General features: G+C 31.7%; 1 protein-coding gene across 3 annotated transcripts in view; it reads right to left on the bottom strand.

The window, feature by feature from the left end:
• Positions 1-230: 230 nt before the first annotated feature.
• The window catches only part of LOC143058662 (transient receptor potential cation channel subfamily M member 5-like), a 42,328-nt gene continuing 22,454 nt past the window's right edge, over positions 231-20,104 (bottom strand). For all 3 annotated transcript variants that reach the window (XM_076232122.1, XM_076232123.1, XM_076232124.1), the window contains 8 exons: positions 14,482-14,700; positions 12,493-12,633; positions 9,850-10,119; positions 8,773-8,947; positions 8,020-8,176; positions 6,631-6,815; positions 4,842-4,971; positions 231-622 (listed from right to left, as the gene is read on the bottom strand). In XM_076232122.1, the coding sequence (XP_076088237.1) occupies positions 442-622; positions 4,842-4,971; positions 6,631-6,815; positions 8,020-8,176; positions 8,773-8,947; positions 9,850-10,119; positions 12,493-12,633; positions 14,482-14,700 (1,458 nt within the window). In that variant the 3' untranslated portion in view covers positions 231-441. The remainder of the gene's footprint in view (positions 623-4,841; positions 4,972-6,630; positions 6,816-8,019; positions 8,177-8,772; positions 8,948-9,849; positions 10,120-12,492; positions 12,634-14,481; positions 14,701-20,104) is intronic.

The following is a 20,104-nucleotide window of genomic DNA, read 5'->3' as shown; positions in this document are numbered from 1 at the left end:
ATATTAAAAATCGTTTAAGTGTTCCATAAAACTTGCAAAGCCATAATAACAACTAATATGGACAGAATTATAACTTTACTTTAGTGTATAATGCATACGATTGTTTTGCAATTTGACTACTTTTTTAAATATGTTCAAAGTAACAGAACTGTGTTTTACCGAAGTTTTAACATACCTTATGTATGATTTTAAGATGACTGAATTCTGAGGAATATGTTTTATTATTAAAAAAAAAAAAAGTGTTTCCTGAAAGAAAGAAAAAAAAATAATAATATTTACCTTTTTTTACCTGTATTATTGGCGCAAATGAAAGGTTTTATTTTTGGCGCAAATGAAATATGGTTTATGGCGCAATTGAAAGATTTTTTTGGCGGAAATGAAATGCCAATTGGCGCAAAAGCAAAGCACCGGGCCCGGCATATACTTCCATTGGTTCACATGTTAACTGTGTAGACCCCTAGGCACCTCTACTATCAATACATTCTGTTTTGTTGTCATTATCTGTTTTACAGTCTTCAACGTCTCTTCCAAATCCTTCTGCAATAAATCTACGTCAGACGACAAAACGTGAATTTGTTCTTGCAAGCTGAGTTCTGTATCTTTTTCATAAATAGCTTCAAACCTGAAAGTTTGATAATAGGAATCTGAAATACTATTTCTAAAGTTCTACAAACATATAACGTGAATAAAACAAGCTTTATCTAGTCTTTCCTATTAGTGGGAGATATTGTGGGGTAATTGTGCAAATCGGGATACAAGCATGCAATTTGGTATAGAGTTTGACTAAACGATAATTAAAAAAAATCAGCTGCTGGTCATAAATTTTTTTTCATTTTTTTCAAAATGGCCGACGCTCATTTTAAAAATGGCGTCATATCCAATTTGCTACGTTTCGTAAAGCCTTTGAAAGCTGTGTTTCAGGTATAATCCAAAGACAATTTTGATAAAACGTACATAACAGTTCCTAAAGTACGATAAAACAATACATAAATGGTGAAAAAGTAACTTCCGGTTCAAAAATGGTGGCAATTACGTTAAAAATGGTTACATGTCGTAAATCCTTTAAAAGCTGTGTTTTTGGTACACGTATAATCCAAAGTAAGGTTTGATAAAACGAAAATAACAGTTTCTAAAGTACGATGAAACAATATTTAAAACATAAAAAAGTTACTTCTGGTTCCAAAATGGTGGCAAAAACGTTAAAAATGACATTTCGTAAGTCCCTTGAAAGCTGTGTTGTGGGTGTAGTCCAATGCTTTAATAAAACGTAAATTACCGATCCTGACGTATGATTACACAATACATACACGACGAAAAACTAACTTCCGGTTCCAAAATGGCGACAAAAACGTTTAAAATTTCATTATTATTTTTTTCATATTTTTCTAATTTAAAAGAGATATCACTTAATTTGTTGATTTGTTAAGTTTAAATACCTAGTTTGGTTAGAAAAGGCAGTTTGCATTCCGTATAATTATCTGACTGTTGCTAACACACAATAGCGTACGAGGTAGGCCAGAACGGAATCGTTTACAGTTATCAACTACGCTGCATTTTTTGTATCCGCTTTTCAAAAGTTTTTGATACGAGAGTGCAAATGCAGCCAAAAAAGTCCATTTTGGTTTCCAACTGTCAGTTTTTGGTTTTTTTTCCCATCTAAACCCAGTGTTAAAGACTTGATATGCTTCTCTTTCGATGTGCTCCGGAAGAGAACCTCTTGTAGGGGGACAGCATCATAAGGGCGCTGCTTCCCGAAAAATGATTCAAATCGTGCCTTGTTTACAGCAAATATTGATGTTGCCGTACAATATGCAAGCTAATGCTTCTATGATGTCCATGTCTCTATCTTCATACAAAACTAAAGCGAGCAACAACATCCATTACATCTGGAAATAATTCCAATGTCTGCCAAGCATACCTATCCACTTTCCCACCAGATGCTGACACAGTGTCACATTCACAGAATGCATGGAAGGAATTAACAGCAGTTGCACGAGGACCAAGCACATTTGATATGTCATATACATGAAGCCATCAAAAGTCGTTATTCCCTCAAAAACCTATCCGCACTTTGTCCATACCTAATACTGCAAGAGCTGCAATCCTAAAACTACTACATCTGTATCAGTACTACTTAAAATTGCTTTTATCAACCATTTTTAGCAGCAAGCTTATCATGGACAAACATACGAGTATCTGCTTGTTCTTGGTTATAAAGGGATAGCTTGGAAGTATCAGTATTGAAATTGCAAAGAATGTTTCACCTTGCGTAACATAAACATTTTTATAAGTCTGTAAAGAAGTAATTCTGTTGGCAACAAACTTGAATCATTCCGTTTTGGTGTCATCTCCACAAAGAAAACGACTCCAAATCCTTGGCGTTCTATCAGAACAAACAATTTAGCACCAGCACCTTGCCTTTTTTCTCGGTCGAGCCTTTAAATTATTCATTTAGTAAACTTCAAATACAATGTCTATTCTTCAATACTTATCGGTGCTATATTCCATGTGAGGCAGTATGATATCGATTGCATAATCATCAAATAGTTTTGCACGTGATGGCTTGGCATTAACCATTGCTGAACCCCCTCCCAATGCAAACGGTAAATGCGTCAGAATTTGGATCAGTTGATGGCAAATCGCAAAATGTTTCAAGTATACCCATTTGCTGCGATTTAATAACACTGTTTAACATGACATCCGTAGATAAAAACAGAGAAGTAATTTGGATTTCATGGATATTAAACCTTCCAAGTCAAACTGTCTACTTTGACAGGAAATGAAAAGTCTAGGAAAGAGATCGCAATCGCTTTTCATGTTCTTCAGCTTTTGGTTTTTGACATAGCCATTTCCAGTTTCATTCGGCTACAATTGGAAATTGTTCTTTTTTATCTGGTTATAAAAAGCAGATTTTCCTTCTTGTTGCATTTACTTTAAAAGATCTCCGTATTGTTCGGATCTAATATCTTGGAGTTTATACACATATCTCACCTGCCCCGAGTCAATAATTTCCTTAAAACAATCAATTTTGAACAAGTCTTACGACTGTTCTAGAAAAAAGTAAAATCAGAAGATGGATTTCAAAATTTGATCATCACTTAAGAAAGCCTTTGACTCTTTTCAGAAAAATCTTTTTGTGTTTTCGTAGAGCCTTTATGATGTCGTCCATCTGTTTTGGATACTTAAACCACTATTTTGTTCAAATTCATCTACCAGTCTACTGACATCCATCCATCCATCCATCCATCCATCCAGCGTCTCAAGTTATTCTTCGAAGGCACCAACATCACCCTTCACAATTGCATTATTCTGTGTTTGTGTCTGATCAATTTGATATTAGAAAAAAAAACCTTGTTGGTCTTACTGACAGTGAAATTACCATTGGAACATTGTTGGTGATGCTCGTGAAGGGAAGTCATATCTCAAAGATGGATCCGTTACCATCGAAAATAATTTTCATGATCTGGCCAAATAAGATACGGTATCATGCTTGATATGGACTGTTTGTGATGTACGATATCTGACTCATAAAATGGGCGTACACCGAAAGAACAAAAAAAATCTTAATTAATTGAACAACAGATATTAAACTGTGGTCGAAATGACTCTCTTTCCTTGCACTAATCTATCAAATAATCGAACTACACAGAGTCATGAGATATATTTTCTGCGTTTAGACATTAATGGTTCAAGCAAAACACACGCAGTTATCTGATTCGCATGGTTAGACCTAGGTTCATTTGAATATATATGAAAATAATATGACGTTCTAGATGTTGCAATGTCGGCTTCTGTGAGGGCACAAGTCCATCCACTTTCAGGCAATATATCCCCGTGAATTTTAAAACAAGCCATTTAATGTACTTTCTACCAAACATAACGATAAACATATCTTCTCCGTACAAATCTGGCCATTCATACTGAACTTACTTACCCAATACAAAAAGTGGTTGATCTGCAGCTATAATTGATGTTTTGCCGGGATTTTGAAAGTTTGACCACTTTTTTTACCTATCCATCGTATGATTGATCGATTCAACGGAATGGGCGTGTTTTTAAACAGTGGCATTATAGAAGTTACAGTTACTTATATAGAAGAGTATATTTTTTAAGAGGAATGAAATGACGACCAACATATGTTTACGAAATTCAAATCCTCCCCTGTTACATGAACTATGATTTACATCAGTGTGCCCTGGTAGTTGGTTCAAATCGATTTGTATGTCTATAACAGTTTGCGCATGCGCAAAATTGATAAACGATTTGTTTCATAACCTTAAAAAATTTTATCAAACCAATTCATAATATCATTAAAAATCCAAAAGCACCAAGTAAATAGTAAATAGTTGAATCTGTTTTACAAAAAGAAGGTCAAGAAACAAGTTTTGCAGAAAAATTAGAATTTTTGAACTCGAAAATAACCATTTTTGAAAAAGGCCGTGGCCATCTTGAAAAAAATGTTGTTTTTTTTTTTATTGCAGCAGTTTTTTTCTTTAAAAGCATATAATAATGATGCTTCGCGCTAATTTTCATGCTTGTATCATCATTTGCACAATTTCCTCGATTTTGCTTTCTAATATCTTCCACTATATTCATAATTGGTAGCATGAACGAAAAGAAATCTGAATTTAAATTCTATGTTCATCAATTCCTTCATGTTTATCTGATTGCTAAAACCCGAAGTCTGGAGAGACATGCTAAAATATATAGATTTTTTATTTTAAATATTCCTAATATAATTCTGAACATAACTTAAAATGATTTTTACGAATAGATTTAGCAAAAATAAATACGAAAGTAATGTCGTTAAAAAACCCCTGAAATTTGAGAACATAACATACCCGTCCTTTTCAGCATCAATATTTTTGGCCCGACGTCTTCGTAATCGAGTTGACGAATTCAAATGACTGTATACTGCATCTTTTTCTAGAATAGCTAATTTTTCATTTTCTGCAGCCTTCCCCGTAATTTCTGTAAAACATATCTAAATAGAGAAGGATTTGTGTATTCATTCAATATTTAAAAAAATAATATAAAACACGAAAATTTCGCTACTCAGTTCCAAAATAAATAGCTTTCCATAACACTAGTATATATTGATAGGGAATTAATAAAGGAATAAAAAGAGCAAAACAAAATATAGAGGTCAATTTGCTTGTTTCTCTCTTGATTTTTCATAGCTTTATCATTGACAATTTCTCAAAATCTATTAAAACATAAACAAGATTCTATAAGAATTTTACAAATGGCTTTTAATTATACATGTACATGATTTATAAAAACATGAGGGTCAATTGGCATAACATTTTCAGGCATTCAAATGGACAAACAGAGGATTTCGAAAATCTGACAAAAATTCCAAAACATGACAAGCGAACATTTGTCCAGTTACAAAAGCACTGCAACCCAACTAAAACCTAAACTTTTCAATAGACGTTGAAAAATCTTCCGAGTACTCGCGAGTACTCACGTATCATGACCGGGTGTCCGAGTATTAAATTTCAGATCTTTTGACATCCCTAGTATAATTACAGATCAGAAAACTCACTCGTTTGTAGAGATCAATGATGATAGTAATATAAGGAACATATATTTTGCTAACATGCTACATCCGAATGTAACCGCCTATAAAGAACTAATGTTCCATAGAGATTTGTTCTTATCAGAGGTAGCTTGATGCACACAGAAGAAGGTTTTGTGCTGTGAAAGATTTATCATTACGTAAATGCGTGTAGTCGAAACGGAACTTTTTTTCACAACTCATGCGAGTGTGTTTAATGATTACTGCATTTAAACATGTTGGTTATCTGGTAAATGAACTGCTTTATGGCAAACGTTTCAAAATACAACCATTTTCCTGTAGCAGTCAAAATTTAAGACCTTCTTTTTAATGGAATCATTTGCAAAACCGTCATATTGTTCATAACAATATGTACAAGCGATGACTTGATTCTTTTTAACACTTATAACACGTTTTAGTGTTTTCATCTGAGCATAGTTTTGTTAAAACGTAGCGTAAGTCCGGCGTATACAAATATTGTTTAACCTGTCACCTTTTGATGGCTATTATTCGTTTGTTTCTCTGTCCTACATTTTCTCCCATTTATCTGTTTATTTATTGTAACCCTGTCGTGTAATGTTGTCATTCTAATGTTATACTTAACACTGCCATTAAAGCAGAGGTTTTGGCATGCCACAAAACCAGGTTCAACCCACCATTTTGTCATAAAATAACCTGTACCAAGTCAGGAAAATGGACATTGTTACATTATAGGTCGTTTCTTTGTTTGTTACGTTTCGGTGTTGTGTCTCTGGTGTGTCGTAATTCCCTTATAATAGATACGTTTCCCTCAGCTTTAGTTTGTAACGCGGATTTGTTTTTTCTCTATCGATTTATGAATTTTGAACAGCGATATACTACTGTTGCCTTTAAATTATATGTAAATGATTTTATTCACAATAATTAATCAATTAATAACAGACTCACTTGATACAATTGAACGGTTGGCAGATTAAATAGCTTTCAATCTTAAATTGAGAACCATGTTGACCAATTCATACCACTTTCTTATTTGTGCCGTTGATCATTGACGTTTATTTCTTCTCCTGTTATAAATACGTATTACTTACTAAACTTGTTTTTTCTTGTATTACCAGTACATCTATTTTTGATGTACAAGATAAATATCCTGAGATGACTTAGGATAATAAACGGTGGAACGAATGACGATCTATCATAATACTCCTCAATCAGCGAAAATCTGTGGAATTTCCAAACCAACTCGTTGTTGTCTTGAACTTTTGTAAACGTATGTCTAGGATTAAATAAAGACAAAATGCAAATTTTATGAATATACATGAGCATCATACTGATTTGCCTATTATCCTTTTTACATACAAGTTTATATTTGTAAATCTACATTCACTTTATTACAATAAAGATCTTTTTAAAAATTATAATCAAAAACCAATTGTTACATCGTCAACACAAAACGTTTTCAATATGAGGGACATCTTTTCTCATACTGTTACTCAAAGTAAGCATCCTAGATCCTGTATAATCGATTGTTGTTAAGAAGTAGAACAGTTTTGTCAAAACCCTGTAAAAAGATTTCAAATTTTCAAGACCCTAATGGGTAGTAAATGTTGTTTAAAATCCTCAATGCTGTATATAAAGAGGGGACAAACTAAATCGTTACCATGCATGTAAGTATTAACTCTCCTTAACGCAAACCCATATATATCGTATCGATGAGAAGAAACTACTGTATATGCAGCCGCTGCTGGAATGTTGTTTTACAGAAACAGAATCTGACCCTTAATTATTATGAATTAAGGAATGTATCTCCCTCATGCAAAGCTCTGATTCATTTCAAGGATTTGGCTATACTTTTTGGACCTTTTGAATTCTAGCTCTTCATCTTTTATATAAGCTTTGGATTTCAAATATTTTGGCCACGAGCATCACTGAAGAAACATGTATTGTCGAAATATGCATCTGGTGCAGGAAAATAGGTACTGTTAATGTTATTAACATGCAATTAGAAAACGCAATTACTATTCCAGTTAAACATTTGTGGAAATTATAAATATAGATTTTTTTCTGGCTTATTCATCAATTGAAAATGATAACTTAGTCCCAGAATTTATTTGGATAAGTAATTACTGCAAGACATAAAAAAAGGTTGTATATGTTTACAACAATTATACAATATGGTAGATTTAGCTAGGCATTATTTCAAGATTTAAAATAGAACCAAAAAAAAATGCAAACGATCGTTATTATTTTGTTATCTGATAATACACCGCTAGTTTTGATAAGGGCTGTACTGTTTGGTTTTAAGTTTTTCATCTTTTGTTTTTATAAACTTATGGTCGCCTTCTTTTTTATTGTATTTTTTACGTCATTTTAATTTATTTTAACTTTTGAAATGCAATATTCCTAGCCTCTCTTTAACACAGAATTCAAAGTACTAGATAACTATACATCGAACGGTCCGAATTATTAATTATACTTACGAAAACATTGCAATAAGAAGATTTACAAGAACTATATGTGTTACCACCATGTAAACGGCCAGTACAAATGTATTTATCTGGTTTCTTTCAGGACATCTATCCATAGTCCCATTACTGTATAATTCTATATTTTCAGTACAATCGTCTGGCAGTGCTCCTGAATTAAATAGCAATAACAACGTATACAAGGATTATTGTATTGATTCGATCTTCATTTATATTGTCTAAGTATAGTATCTTATATATTTACATTTTATAGCATACCAAATAATATTAATATTGTAACAAAGGTGTTTAGATATCCTGCCTTGAATATTTTGAAGTTTATCTTTCTTGTAAGTTTAATTATGAAATAACGATTTGCATAAAAACATACAGTTATTTCCATGCAGTGCAATTGTTATTTAAAAGAAAAAAAAACAATTACTAATGAATACGATTGAAATAAAAACACGTACGCTTAATGCTTAATGCTTAAAACGGTAAGGTTAAAAGAAATAGCCAAATTTAAAAAAAAAAAATACCGAATTATAAGAAAAATTCACAAAACATAAAGTCCCCAACATCAAAATATGAAACATATCAAACTAATGGAAAAGAATAGTACTTAATGATTCAATTTATAAAATTTATCATATCTAAAAATATAATATGGTAGTATTTTTTTTTACAAAGACAGTACTTGCACTGACTGATATAATGATATAACTGAATTATGTATACATTACAAATGACTATAAATACATAAGTTACCGTAAAATTGTTCTAGGAACAATTCTCCATACAACTGCCAGTATGGCAAAAAAATGATATTCTGAAAAAGTGGAAATCCAGGTTCTGTATTTGGGTACATAGTTGCTTGGTAAATTACTCCGAAGCCAAATAAAAACACAGCAAATATCAAGATGAAGAAAATGACGTCGAACATCTGAAAGGAAGTAAAGGTTTATACAGTATTTCGTAATTACCAATTAAGGATTCAGTCTACCTTTGGTTCAAATAGATTGGACAGTTTTTAATTGATTTTTTGCTTTAATTATTTGAACATCTGTATGGTTATATAAGAATAGAGGATCTATTCTATAACTTAGAAAAAAATTACCTTTATTAGCTGTATTTGAAAAAAACTATAAAGAACGTTGTGGTCCTCAATGCTCTTCAATTTCACACTTTAGTCGGCTTTCTTACTTTTTTATTCGAGCGTCACTGATGAGTCTTTCGTAGACGAATCACGCGTCTGGCGCAAATACAGAATTGCAATCCTGGAATCAATGATTAAAAATAAAAAAAAAAAAAAAAAATAAAACAAAGAGTCATCAGGAACTTGTAGGGAGACTCACATTTTATGTTATAAGAATGTTAACTATCAGTTGAACACGGAACGTTGCATATGGTCTAGTGTTAGAGAATTGTGACATTGTTCTCTACTATGGTCGTTTATTCTGTCTTCTGATATTAAAACTATATCTAATATTTGTAAGTAAAGTTTGTAGAGCAGGATCTGCTAGCCTTCAGGACACCTCATATAACCCGCACTTTGTAGTGGGGTTCGATATTTTCAGTCTTTATTTTTCCAAACGGTATCATCAGTTGTATCATGGGTACCTATTTTTGTGATTTGAAGGGAAAAATCCGTGATATTTCCAAAGTGATAACTTAAACATTTGGCAATATCATACCCCATTAAAATAATCAGAATTGAATATAACTTAAAAATCCACGATAACTGTTAAACAACACATAATATTGAATCCACAGTATTTTATTTTAACGTCAAGATTAATTATTCAAATTATTTGTCAACAAAGAAACTACAGTATCCTTACTAACCATTCTTCCAATCATAATAACTTTCGGTCCAATCTGTTTGGAAACAAGAAAAAACTGCATGCTGTTGATGATAAATGTTCCTAATGTTACTGCATACATCATTCGTGCATTATGAAAACGCCCAGCTGGCATTGTTAATCGAAGAAATACAGACGTAATAAACATTAAGTACATCAACATTTCAAACAGTGTCCAGAAGTAGAACCAGGTCATTGCATTCAGACTAAGTTGCCTCCACTCGAAACTTTGAAAGTTACCCATAACAATAGCCTGAAAGAAAAAGTATCGTTCACCAGAGATAAAGTTGATGTTGGGTATACGTCAATACCAGATCAACATAATACAAGGTTATAGGGTCTTCAGTAAAAGGTAACATACCAAATATTAAGTCATTGCCTTTATCCCGTATTGCAGATTACTAGATAGTAGTATGTGGCGCATTGTATATCCTCGTGTGATTTTATTGATCACGATAGGTCATCAAAAATACTCGCAAGTAACATACACACATTTTTCTAAAGAACTTGTTTTCCTTCTTGACACAACAATAAGTTGTTTAGCCTTGTTATTTCATCTATCATAGTTCTACATGTATAGTTTTCTTATCTACAATGAAATAGAATCTCGTAGAGATACTCCTTGAGAATATTACCTGTAAAAATACTGTTGGGTAGCTGCGAAATTGAAATGTTCGTAAGACTCAGATTAAACGATTTTGTAGTACAGAGTTTTAGTATAGATATTACGTTTGATATCTTGAAAATTAACAATAAATATAAAAACATGCGGTATGAGTGCCAATGAGACAACTCTCCGTCCAGGCAACAGAGTATTTTTCTGATTTTATTAAACAAAATGATTTTGGTCAGCCAAATCATTTTAAAATGTTTGAATCGACGACCTCCATTGAAAATCATTTTGCAAAACAGTTTTCTTACACGAGCTACCTTTCTTATAATTTGTACTAGTAATCATGCTAGGTAACGTTTTGCTCCGCTACTTTTTTAGTTCTGGCAAGATATTCGGAATCCTCTGGTTTTATTCATGTAGTGTCACTAAGAAGAATCCTCAATAACCCCTACTTTTCATTTCATAATTTTATAACATATAATTAAAAAAAAAAAAACATATTTAAAAATCCTATACAATAATAAAATCCTTGTTATTTTTGCGTTGTTTTTTTTTCACAGAAAAAACGTAAAATCACAAAAATACTGAACTCTGAGGAAAGTTCAACACGCGAAGTACTAAATCAAACGGCAAAATCAAAAGCTCTAACACATCAAACAAATGGATAACAACTGTTTCATAGCTAGCTTAGCCTCTCAATTATATGACAGTCGCTTCAAATTCCATTATATTGACAATTATGATTATCAGAACTGTATGAAAAATCTAGAGAGAATTATATCCCGACAAAATTTCAATGCCTTGTATCTCAAAATTAGCACACGGATCCTCCATTTTTTTTTTGTCTTGAAGCTCCTTGATTTATATACTATCAATCTATAACAAACTTTTAAAAAGTTTGTTACTTTGATACATAGAAGTACGTATTCTAAAGCCCTAGACTATTCAAACAACAGATGCATCAAATGGTCGTTAGTTTTTTTATCAAACCTTTACCCTGTAAAAGTGTAGTGAAAGATAAAACACTTTTCAAATTCTGTTTGTGATATCTCAATGTTTGTTCAACAGCGTCATTAAAAACAATGAACACAACACGTAATAAATTGCGTGCGTTAGAAGCACTTTCACGGATTTACCTGAATTCGGAACGCTCATAATCGAGTTCTAAACCTTAGTTTGTTTTTAAATAAAACTTTAATTACTTCAATATATCACATATATAAGTAAACATACAAGATTTTATCATTATCTTTGAACCTACTATACTGTTAAAAACTTTCAATTTCGGTATTGGCTTGTTCGCTGTTAACACCAACTGATTATGTATTACAACTTCGGTGATGCTGTAGAAATAAGATGGAGCGATGCTATAACTACATGTAATCCGACAATGGTTACTAGTGAACCTCTTGTATCATGTGCATTTAATGATTAACAAAATGTTCGGACACATTACAGCTTAAAGTGTAGTAAAAAAATATCAGCCGATCAATCATACCAAGGAAACAGTAAATCAATGAAGGGAAACTCACATTTTATGTTATAAGAATGTTAACTATCAGTTGAACACGGAACGTTGGATATGGTGTAGTGTTAGAGAATTGTGACATTGTTCTCTACTATGGTCGTTTATTCTGTCTTCTGATATTAAAACTATATCTAATATTTAATGTTATATTTCTAGCTTTCGGTTTTTGTGTTTACCCGCATATCTGTTCAGTTAGTTTCTTTTCGTATGAATTTTTTTCAATGGCTACATTTTAACATATTTAAAACTTAATGATTAAATAAATTCAGGATAATTATTTTTTGATGGAAATCATTGAGGGACATGTTGCTAACAATGATGTATGACAACTTGCTCATAATTGATTTACTTCCAAGCCAATAACTCAATATTACTCATTTTAATGTCATACAAATTATCCATAAATAACTTCAACCTCATGGTCATATTACTGCACGCAAGACTTGTTATTGCAGTAAAAAAATATATTGCACTAGTATAATTACCTGCCGTATTTCTTCTGTTAAAGATGTTGCAGCCCATGCATAAACAATGTATTCATAAATTGAGGGAAATTTCTCTTCCATGGGATGTAAATCTGTCAGCACAAACAGACTGAATACCACCAGCATTGTCATATACGTTAACTATTAAAAAACAAAAACAACTTGAAAATGAAAAAAAAAATAATCTTGTGATAACTAATCGGTTATAAAATTTGGCTTGCAAAAGGCAACACGCAAACATACACGTTTATGCTGTATTCCAATCTGGGGTGCTGGTTAACACCTTTGAATTTGCGTTGTGGTGGTGTTATTAGGATTAATTAATTAATTAATTGTTTTGTGAAGTGTTGCATTTTGTTTTCGTCTTTTTTGTCATGATATTGGCATTTTGTCTCGACTTATGATAATTATTATCCGTTTAAAACATCATCCCCTATTTCTAATTTTGAATCCGAAAAAAAACCTACTTGCTATATGAAGATATCTGTTTGAGTGATTAATGTTAATTGCAGTCGGACCTGTTGTTAACGTTTCGTGAATACTCAGTTTCTAAAAACTTAATAGCCTGCTATAGCTGTCTAAATGTCTACTGGGTGTGGTTATGTGTGCACTAACATAAAGACATCCTTTGTTTGGAAGTCCAACCCTAGATAAGATATATTTGGAACCTTATATTTTTCTTTTTTTTTGGGGGGGGAGGGGATTATGAGCGGAAACGATGTTATGTCAACATATTGCATATTTAATGGTTATCTTATTATATTCCCTTGTTTGTTTTACCTTCCATCACGAAAATAAAGTTATATCACTGCAAAGGTGTTTCCTAAATTTTGCCTTTTTTAAGATAGTTAATTAAATATAATACTACATTTCTGGTGAAACAGAATAATTAATTTACTCGAATTAAAATTACAAATCCAGACAGTTAATATACTTTTTAATGGAATCAATATAGCACTTATCACAATATTATAGTTTTTCATTTGTATTGAACACTATATTTCAACGTTAGTGACACTTGGATCTGGACATACCCAACTGTCACTTATATTATCACTCATACAAACTAAATTGCATTATCTAGATATGATATTTCGTTCCAGCTTTGCTCTTGTACATTTTAATTCCCATATGCCCCTCTTTATTGGTTATGGATCTCAACCATCCATTTCATTTGTTTTGCATGTATCTGTTTTGATGTATTTGTATTGATATATATCAGTCAGGGGCATTACTTAAACAAGTAACAATTAAAATTACCTATACAAGTAATGTTGAAAACGAGGCTTATTTAAATATAACTTATATAAGTTATTTTTCTGAATATTATTTTTATAGGTGTCCAAGAATACAGATTTTACTAGCTTTAAATAATTTTCACAGTTATCTGGTTATTTTTCCCTTGATATATAAAAACTAATTCTTCAGAAACACTAATTAACTTTCCGACGCACTTATCTTTCATACCGACGCTTCTGGGTCAAAGATTGGTCTCTTGGGACTATTAAATTATCATTTTCCTCTAAAATCTTGAAGGTAGACTGATATAAATAGATAGATACTTGTGAATTAATTAAGACCTGAAGTTATTTATAATTTGTAACCTAAATCAATTACATATGTGCCTTAGATAAGTGTAATTGCTATTTTTTTCAAAAATGTTTAAAATAACTTATTCAAGTAATATTTTTGTTATTATTTTCAAAGTAACCCTTCATCTCTATACTCCTCTCAAATTTGATAAATTCTTTATTTTATGATATAAAATGTAGTTTAAAATCATGAAAACTACATTTAGTCTATGTTTCTATTGAAAATTAAAATAACTCTATTAAGTAATTTTATTGTATTGAAAATAAAAAATTACTTACATAAGTAATTAAAAAAAATAACTTGTTTAAGTAACGCCCCTGACTGTATATATATATATATATTTCCATATAAATGACAATTATATGATATATAGGAGTAAAATGGTTGACAACTTACAACGGAAAAAAGGAATTTTATCAAAGGTGCGTTGTAAAAGTAATATAATTTCCTCATCCAGTTAGGCACAGATTGTAAACATGTAGAAATGTTCTGCTGGTCTTGTGTAGCCCCCTTGCCCCATTGAGTGACTTTGTTTTTTGCTCTCTCGCCAGTTTTGTGTAACTTCAGTATGTTCCATTTCAATATAGGGAAAAATGTAACAGCAAACATTATCACCTATAAATATATAGGTACAAAATTATATAAAACAAAATGGTACAGTTCCTATTAACACTTCATCAACAAATTGTAAAAAAAAAATGTTTGAATGTTTATATTTCACATTATTCATAATCCGTACGTCACCCCCCCTTTCCAACCCCTCCACACACACACACAAAAATATATATAAATATACTAAATAAATAAATGATTTGGAAAATACGTTGAAGGTATAAAAAGTCATGAGAATTCCGAATGCAATAAGGTTATATCCAGGCACTCTGGTTCTAAATGTTGGTTCCATCTGGGTTGCTTGGTTCTGAACCTTGGTTCTATCCGGGTTCTTTGGTTCGAAACCATGGTAACTGGTTTAACATCCAGGTTGTTTGGTTAAATCAACCCGACTTCTTGGTTCTATTCTAGATTATTCTAATATTCCCGTAGAACTTAGAGAAGATAACCACAAGTATCCGAATAAAAAGATAAAGTAGGTCAAAGACGCTAAAATTGTTTTATAACATTAAACATTTCAGGATCGACGGTAAAAGAAGCTGTAAGGTTTTCATTTTCTTATTCTAATAATTTAGATTACGAAACTAGATAAAAATAAAGCATCGTGTTTACAAAAGCAATTATGCATCAGAGTTAAAACACAAGTACATAGATGTATACAGGCTTTTTAAATTAGAATTCTTAGAATGGTATAAAAATTGTATACTCTTAGAAAGAAAATGTAGTAAATTTTTGAACGAAACATTTGAATATATATAATTCACCACAATGTAATTCAATAGGTGAGGCGTACAAGTACTTATGATTGAGTAGTTGTGTGACAGAGAGTGTGTGTGTGTGCCAGTTTGTGACCAAGTTTGTGTGTAGGTATGTGTGTGTGTGTGTCTGTTTATGTGAAAGTTAAGACATTATATTCCTGGTACTCGCAGAGCAATATTATGTTTTTCATTGATGTTTTATGTATACTGTTTCTCTGTTTACACGAAACGATTGTCAATACTTTATACAAAGTATCAAAAAAAGTCTCATTCTTTATCCATGTTTTGACCATGTTAATTTTATACCATCAGAATGTCATCAATGTTTGATACTCATAATAGGCTAATGCATCAAGTTTCTCAGTATTCTGTAGCGCATTCAAGTTATCGTTAAAGAAAACAAAACAGTTATTTCATTAAATTTAAAACTTACCAAATAAGTTAAGAATATTCCAACATACAAGAATGAATAAAATAGACGTGTTCAAGATGCATAATTAACATCTATACCACGTGATATACAATTAAAATAAGTAGAAAAACGTAAACAGAGAGAACGCATGTTTTCCGGATTTTATTGCTATACAGATTTTGTAAACTATATAGATTGTAATAATTTATTAACCACTTTTGAAACTTATAATAAGTCTATCTTGTGAATCCCCTGGTTCATTTGATAATTCACACACAGGGATAAACCTATCTGGGATAGTTGTACCTTTTAGGGTATTTGTTAACAACCAATAGTGCAATAAACTGAATAATTATTAAAAAAAAAAAATAAAAAATAAAGCATCGTTTAGATTTTAAAAATAAAACGAAATATACATTATATCAGAAACATATATACTTATGTGTATATATGTTTCTGATTATATCGAACATCCTTTTATTTAATTCAGTCGTTCTGTTTTTATTTATTCCCCTTTACTCATAGTTTAATTATTTCCGTTAATATTTCTAGAAGTTTTAAAACAACAAAATTAGGACCTGTCTTTCAATTGGCCAACGAAATATGCATATAGCCACTTGACCAGTTGACGACTTGCATATATATATTTGATTGCACATTTAAAGTTCGATTGAGTTTTATTTAATAGCTGCTTTGTAATAATGTCAGATTTGATACTACTTGTGACAGGCATGCATTTAATCATTATAAGCCCTAAATAATCAAATCAAAATGAAGACTGAATATTTTTAAAATAAAATTGTGTGCATGTTAATGACATTGCTAATGGGATGAGTAGGACCAGCACAATAGTCAGAACTTCTGTGTTGGTACATGTACCACAGTGGAGGGGCATGAAAAGTTACTCTAGTTCGTTCGTCCCGAACGTCCAAAAAAAAAAAAAGGGTTCCTTTCTCTTAAATTTAATTGCCTCAACCAAATACTACAAAACTTATACACAAAATAAAAAAGAAGATGTGACATGAGTGCCAATAAGAACTCTCCACAAAAGACTAGATGACACAGAAATTAACAGCTATAAATCACCCTACGGCCTGCAACAATGAGCAAAGTCCATACCGCATAGTCAGCTATAAAATGCACCGAAATAATGATGAAACAATATTGTAACATCACAACATAGAAAAACACACGGTAAAACGAAATTCAAACGAGAAAAGATACGGACAAATGTATAGGATCCTGACTTGCGACACGCACATGCATACTGAATAAGGCGGGGTAGAACATGTTAGCGGGGTCTCCACCATCTCCCTAACCTGGGACAATGCTTATTTCCACATAAAAAAAAATAAATTTGAAATTTGGTAGCGTCACTTTTACCGTTCATGAGTTATCATGTTCCTTTAAAACCATAGAAAATGCTGAATTTTTCGTTTTCGTTCTTTTAAATAAGTTTAACCCAATCAAATGTTATAAACCTTATACGTAATGCTTATCATCCCATAACAAAGATCTATCAAGTTCGATATTGGGTGGTGTTACTGTTCATCAGTTATTAGATATAAGAAGTTGGTACGAGTACTGATGATACAAATATCAACACTTTAAGATAGGAAAAATGCTTAATCTGTTGTTTCTGTTTCTTTAACTTTAGTTTACCGCAACCAAATGTTTTGAAACTGAAATTGATACAAAATGCTTATGGTCATAAAACAGTCAAAATTACGTGAATCCTTCATCTATATGTGGAAGTTTACTTGTGGGTATTATTCACAAGCAGGGGCATCTGTGGCCTATAGACATAGTGTACATTTATTTCAGTAAACAGTTTATTTACTTCCTATTGAATTAACGGGCATATTTTTTTTAGGATTGCGGTGCAGTTTGATAACAGACAGTGACCAGCATAAAAAAAAGTGTTTCACTAGATTGAGCTCTATGTCGAAGTGTACTTTAAAAAATTTTTGCACAGAGTTCAGTTTATTGATATGCGTATACCTTCTGTGTGATTTTTCAAGACTATCCATATCTACATGTCCATGAAATGAAATCAAAGGTAAAATGATTGAAACATTTTAAATTATTTATCACAACTGACAGCACATGGTGCTACTGAAGCAGTAAATGTTCTCTCTAATTGTTCACGGCAATTAAAGATTTAGTTTTCATTTAATCAAAGCATTCTTCAATTCAAAAATTATAAATGGAAATGTGAATTCTGTTAAAGAGACAGTAACATGACAAAAGAGCAAAAAGCAGTCGAAGGTCACCAATAGGTTTTTAACAAAGTGAGAAAATCTCTCGCCCGGAAACGGACTTCATACCAAGAGGCACACCCAATATGCACAGGTCAAGAGGCAAAAAGTCATAGACTGGTCAAGAGTTCCATGACAAAAAAAAAACACAAAGCAGATTTTGAAGAAAGGGTCATCGTGGTACACACAACTAACAAACATATCTAATATAGATATAAGAAGATGTGGTATGAGCGCAATCAGACCATTCTCCATATAATTCAAACAAAATATACAAATTGTACAATGAGGACAAAGGTCAAGCTGATATGAAGTTTCTCGTACCACGAGACTCACCATCTTATGACAATACATCTTCATGCTACATATTCAGAAGCAAGGTCAATTTAGCATTATACTTCTAGGTCAGGGTAATATATAAAGGAACACACTGTATCATGATGAAACACCCAAAGTGCAAAGGTCAAGAGTCAAAAAGTCATAGTCTGGTTTAGAGTTCCATGTCAAAAATACACAAAGCAGTCCTGCACGAAAGTTCATCACGGTACATGTAACAATGTTTTATGTCATGATGCACTACACATGCCAAACACAGAAAACATGGGTCAGGGACAGAAACAGAAGACATATAACTAAACTCAATGGAACAGTACTTGTATTGCAGGTCACTATATACAAGTACCTTCAACATAGAACATAAACTCTCGCAACACTTTAAAGTTAAAACCGTATTTCACAAAAGTTTGAGCAGAATTCTTTGCAAAGATTATCTTACCACTGTTAATTGAAAATCAGGCCGTGCAGTTATGTCACTAAATTTAAACGGTCAGATAAGACAAATAAACAGTTAAAACTAGGGATTCTTATTAAGTTCTAACCTTACCATGTGATAGCACTATGGTAAACTGATAGAAACACATGATGCAGTCATTGAATTAAATATTTGCAAAAGTACGACCAGAACAATACAAGACAGAGTTGGAAACAAATGACAATAATTATACATACGATTTTTTAATCACAATGTACAAATAAGGAACCGTAGTTTTCATTCCATTTATTCATTTAAAATGTACGCTCGCGTTAAACAATGCAATTTATTATAACTGTATATTTATATGAACGATCAATCTTGTAAATACATAAATAAATAAATGCAATATTACCACCACGTCATTGGTCAGATTGCACGACGATTTAACAATTCATAAAATTCATTAGGAATAACCTATTAGATAAACACCGGAATAAAGTAATTTTATAACTATTTAAACAACTATACAAATAAAGCTAATTTGTTATGACGTCAGGAATTTCGATTTTATAGTGTTAATAAATGGTTGTTTCTGTTTTTGATCTGAGCGTCACTGATCAGTCTTATTTAGACGAAACGCGCGTCTGGCGTATAAAATTATAATCCTGGTACTTTTGATAACTTTTTACTCTGGAAAAGATTTTTGGTAAGTTTTTCAGGTCTTAGACTTATATTAGCAACGAATCTGTCAGTTTGCACCAATAGATGCAACCGCTCAACATTAGTTTTACAGAAATTGTATTTAGAACCAAACGAACAAATGTGTGCATTCGATTTGAACTAAATAGAACTGTTTATATTTCCAGGCCAATTATCTAAAATAAATAATTAATTTACTATTTGAGTAAATAAACTCATCAAACATACTAAGATTGAAATTTTACATTTGCGTCAGACGCGCATTTTGTCTACAAAAGACTCACCAGTGACGCTCGAACAAAAATGTAAAAAAGGAAAAACAGTGACAATGATCGTTTATCTATTTATCCAAGAACTGATAACTGCCTTCTCCGACACCTAAGTTTCTTCATTAGTTTAGAAAGTATATTTCTATATAAATCTAGCACTGAGACAAAGTAAATAGACGATATCTTCAAATACCACTTGTCTAAATCGATTTAGTTTTAGTGATATAGGTCCTTATTATTGACCAATCAACCCCAAA

Source organism: Mytilus galloprovincialis, chromosome 14 (genome assembly GCF_965363235.1).
Source record: "Mytilus galloprovincialis chromosome 14, xbMytGall1.hap1.1, whole genome shotgun sequence".
NCBI lineage: Eukaryota > Metazoa > Mollusca > Bivalvia > Mytilida > Mytilidae > Mytilus > Mytilus galloprovincialis.
This window is presented reverse-complemented; position numbering and strand designations above follow the sequence as displayed.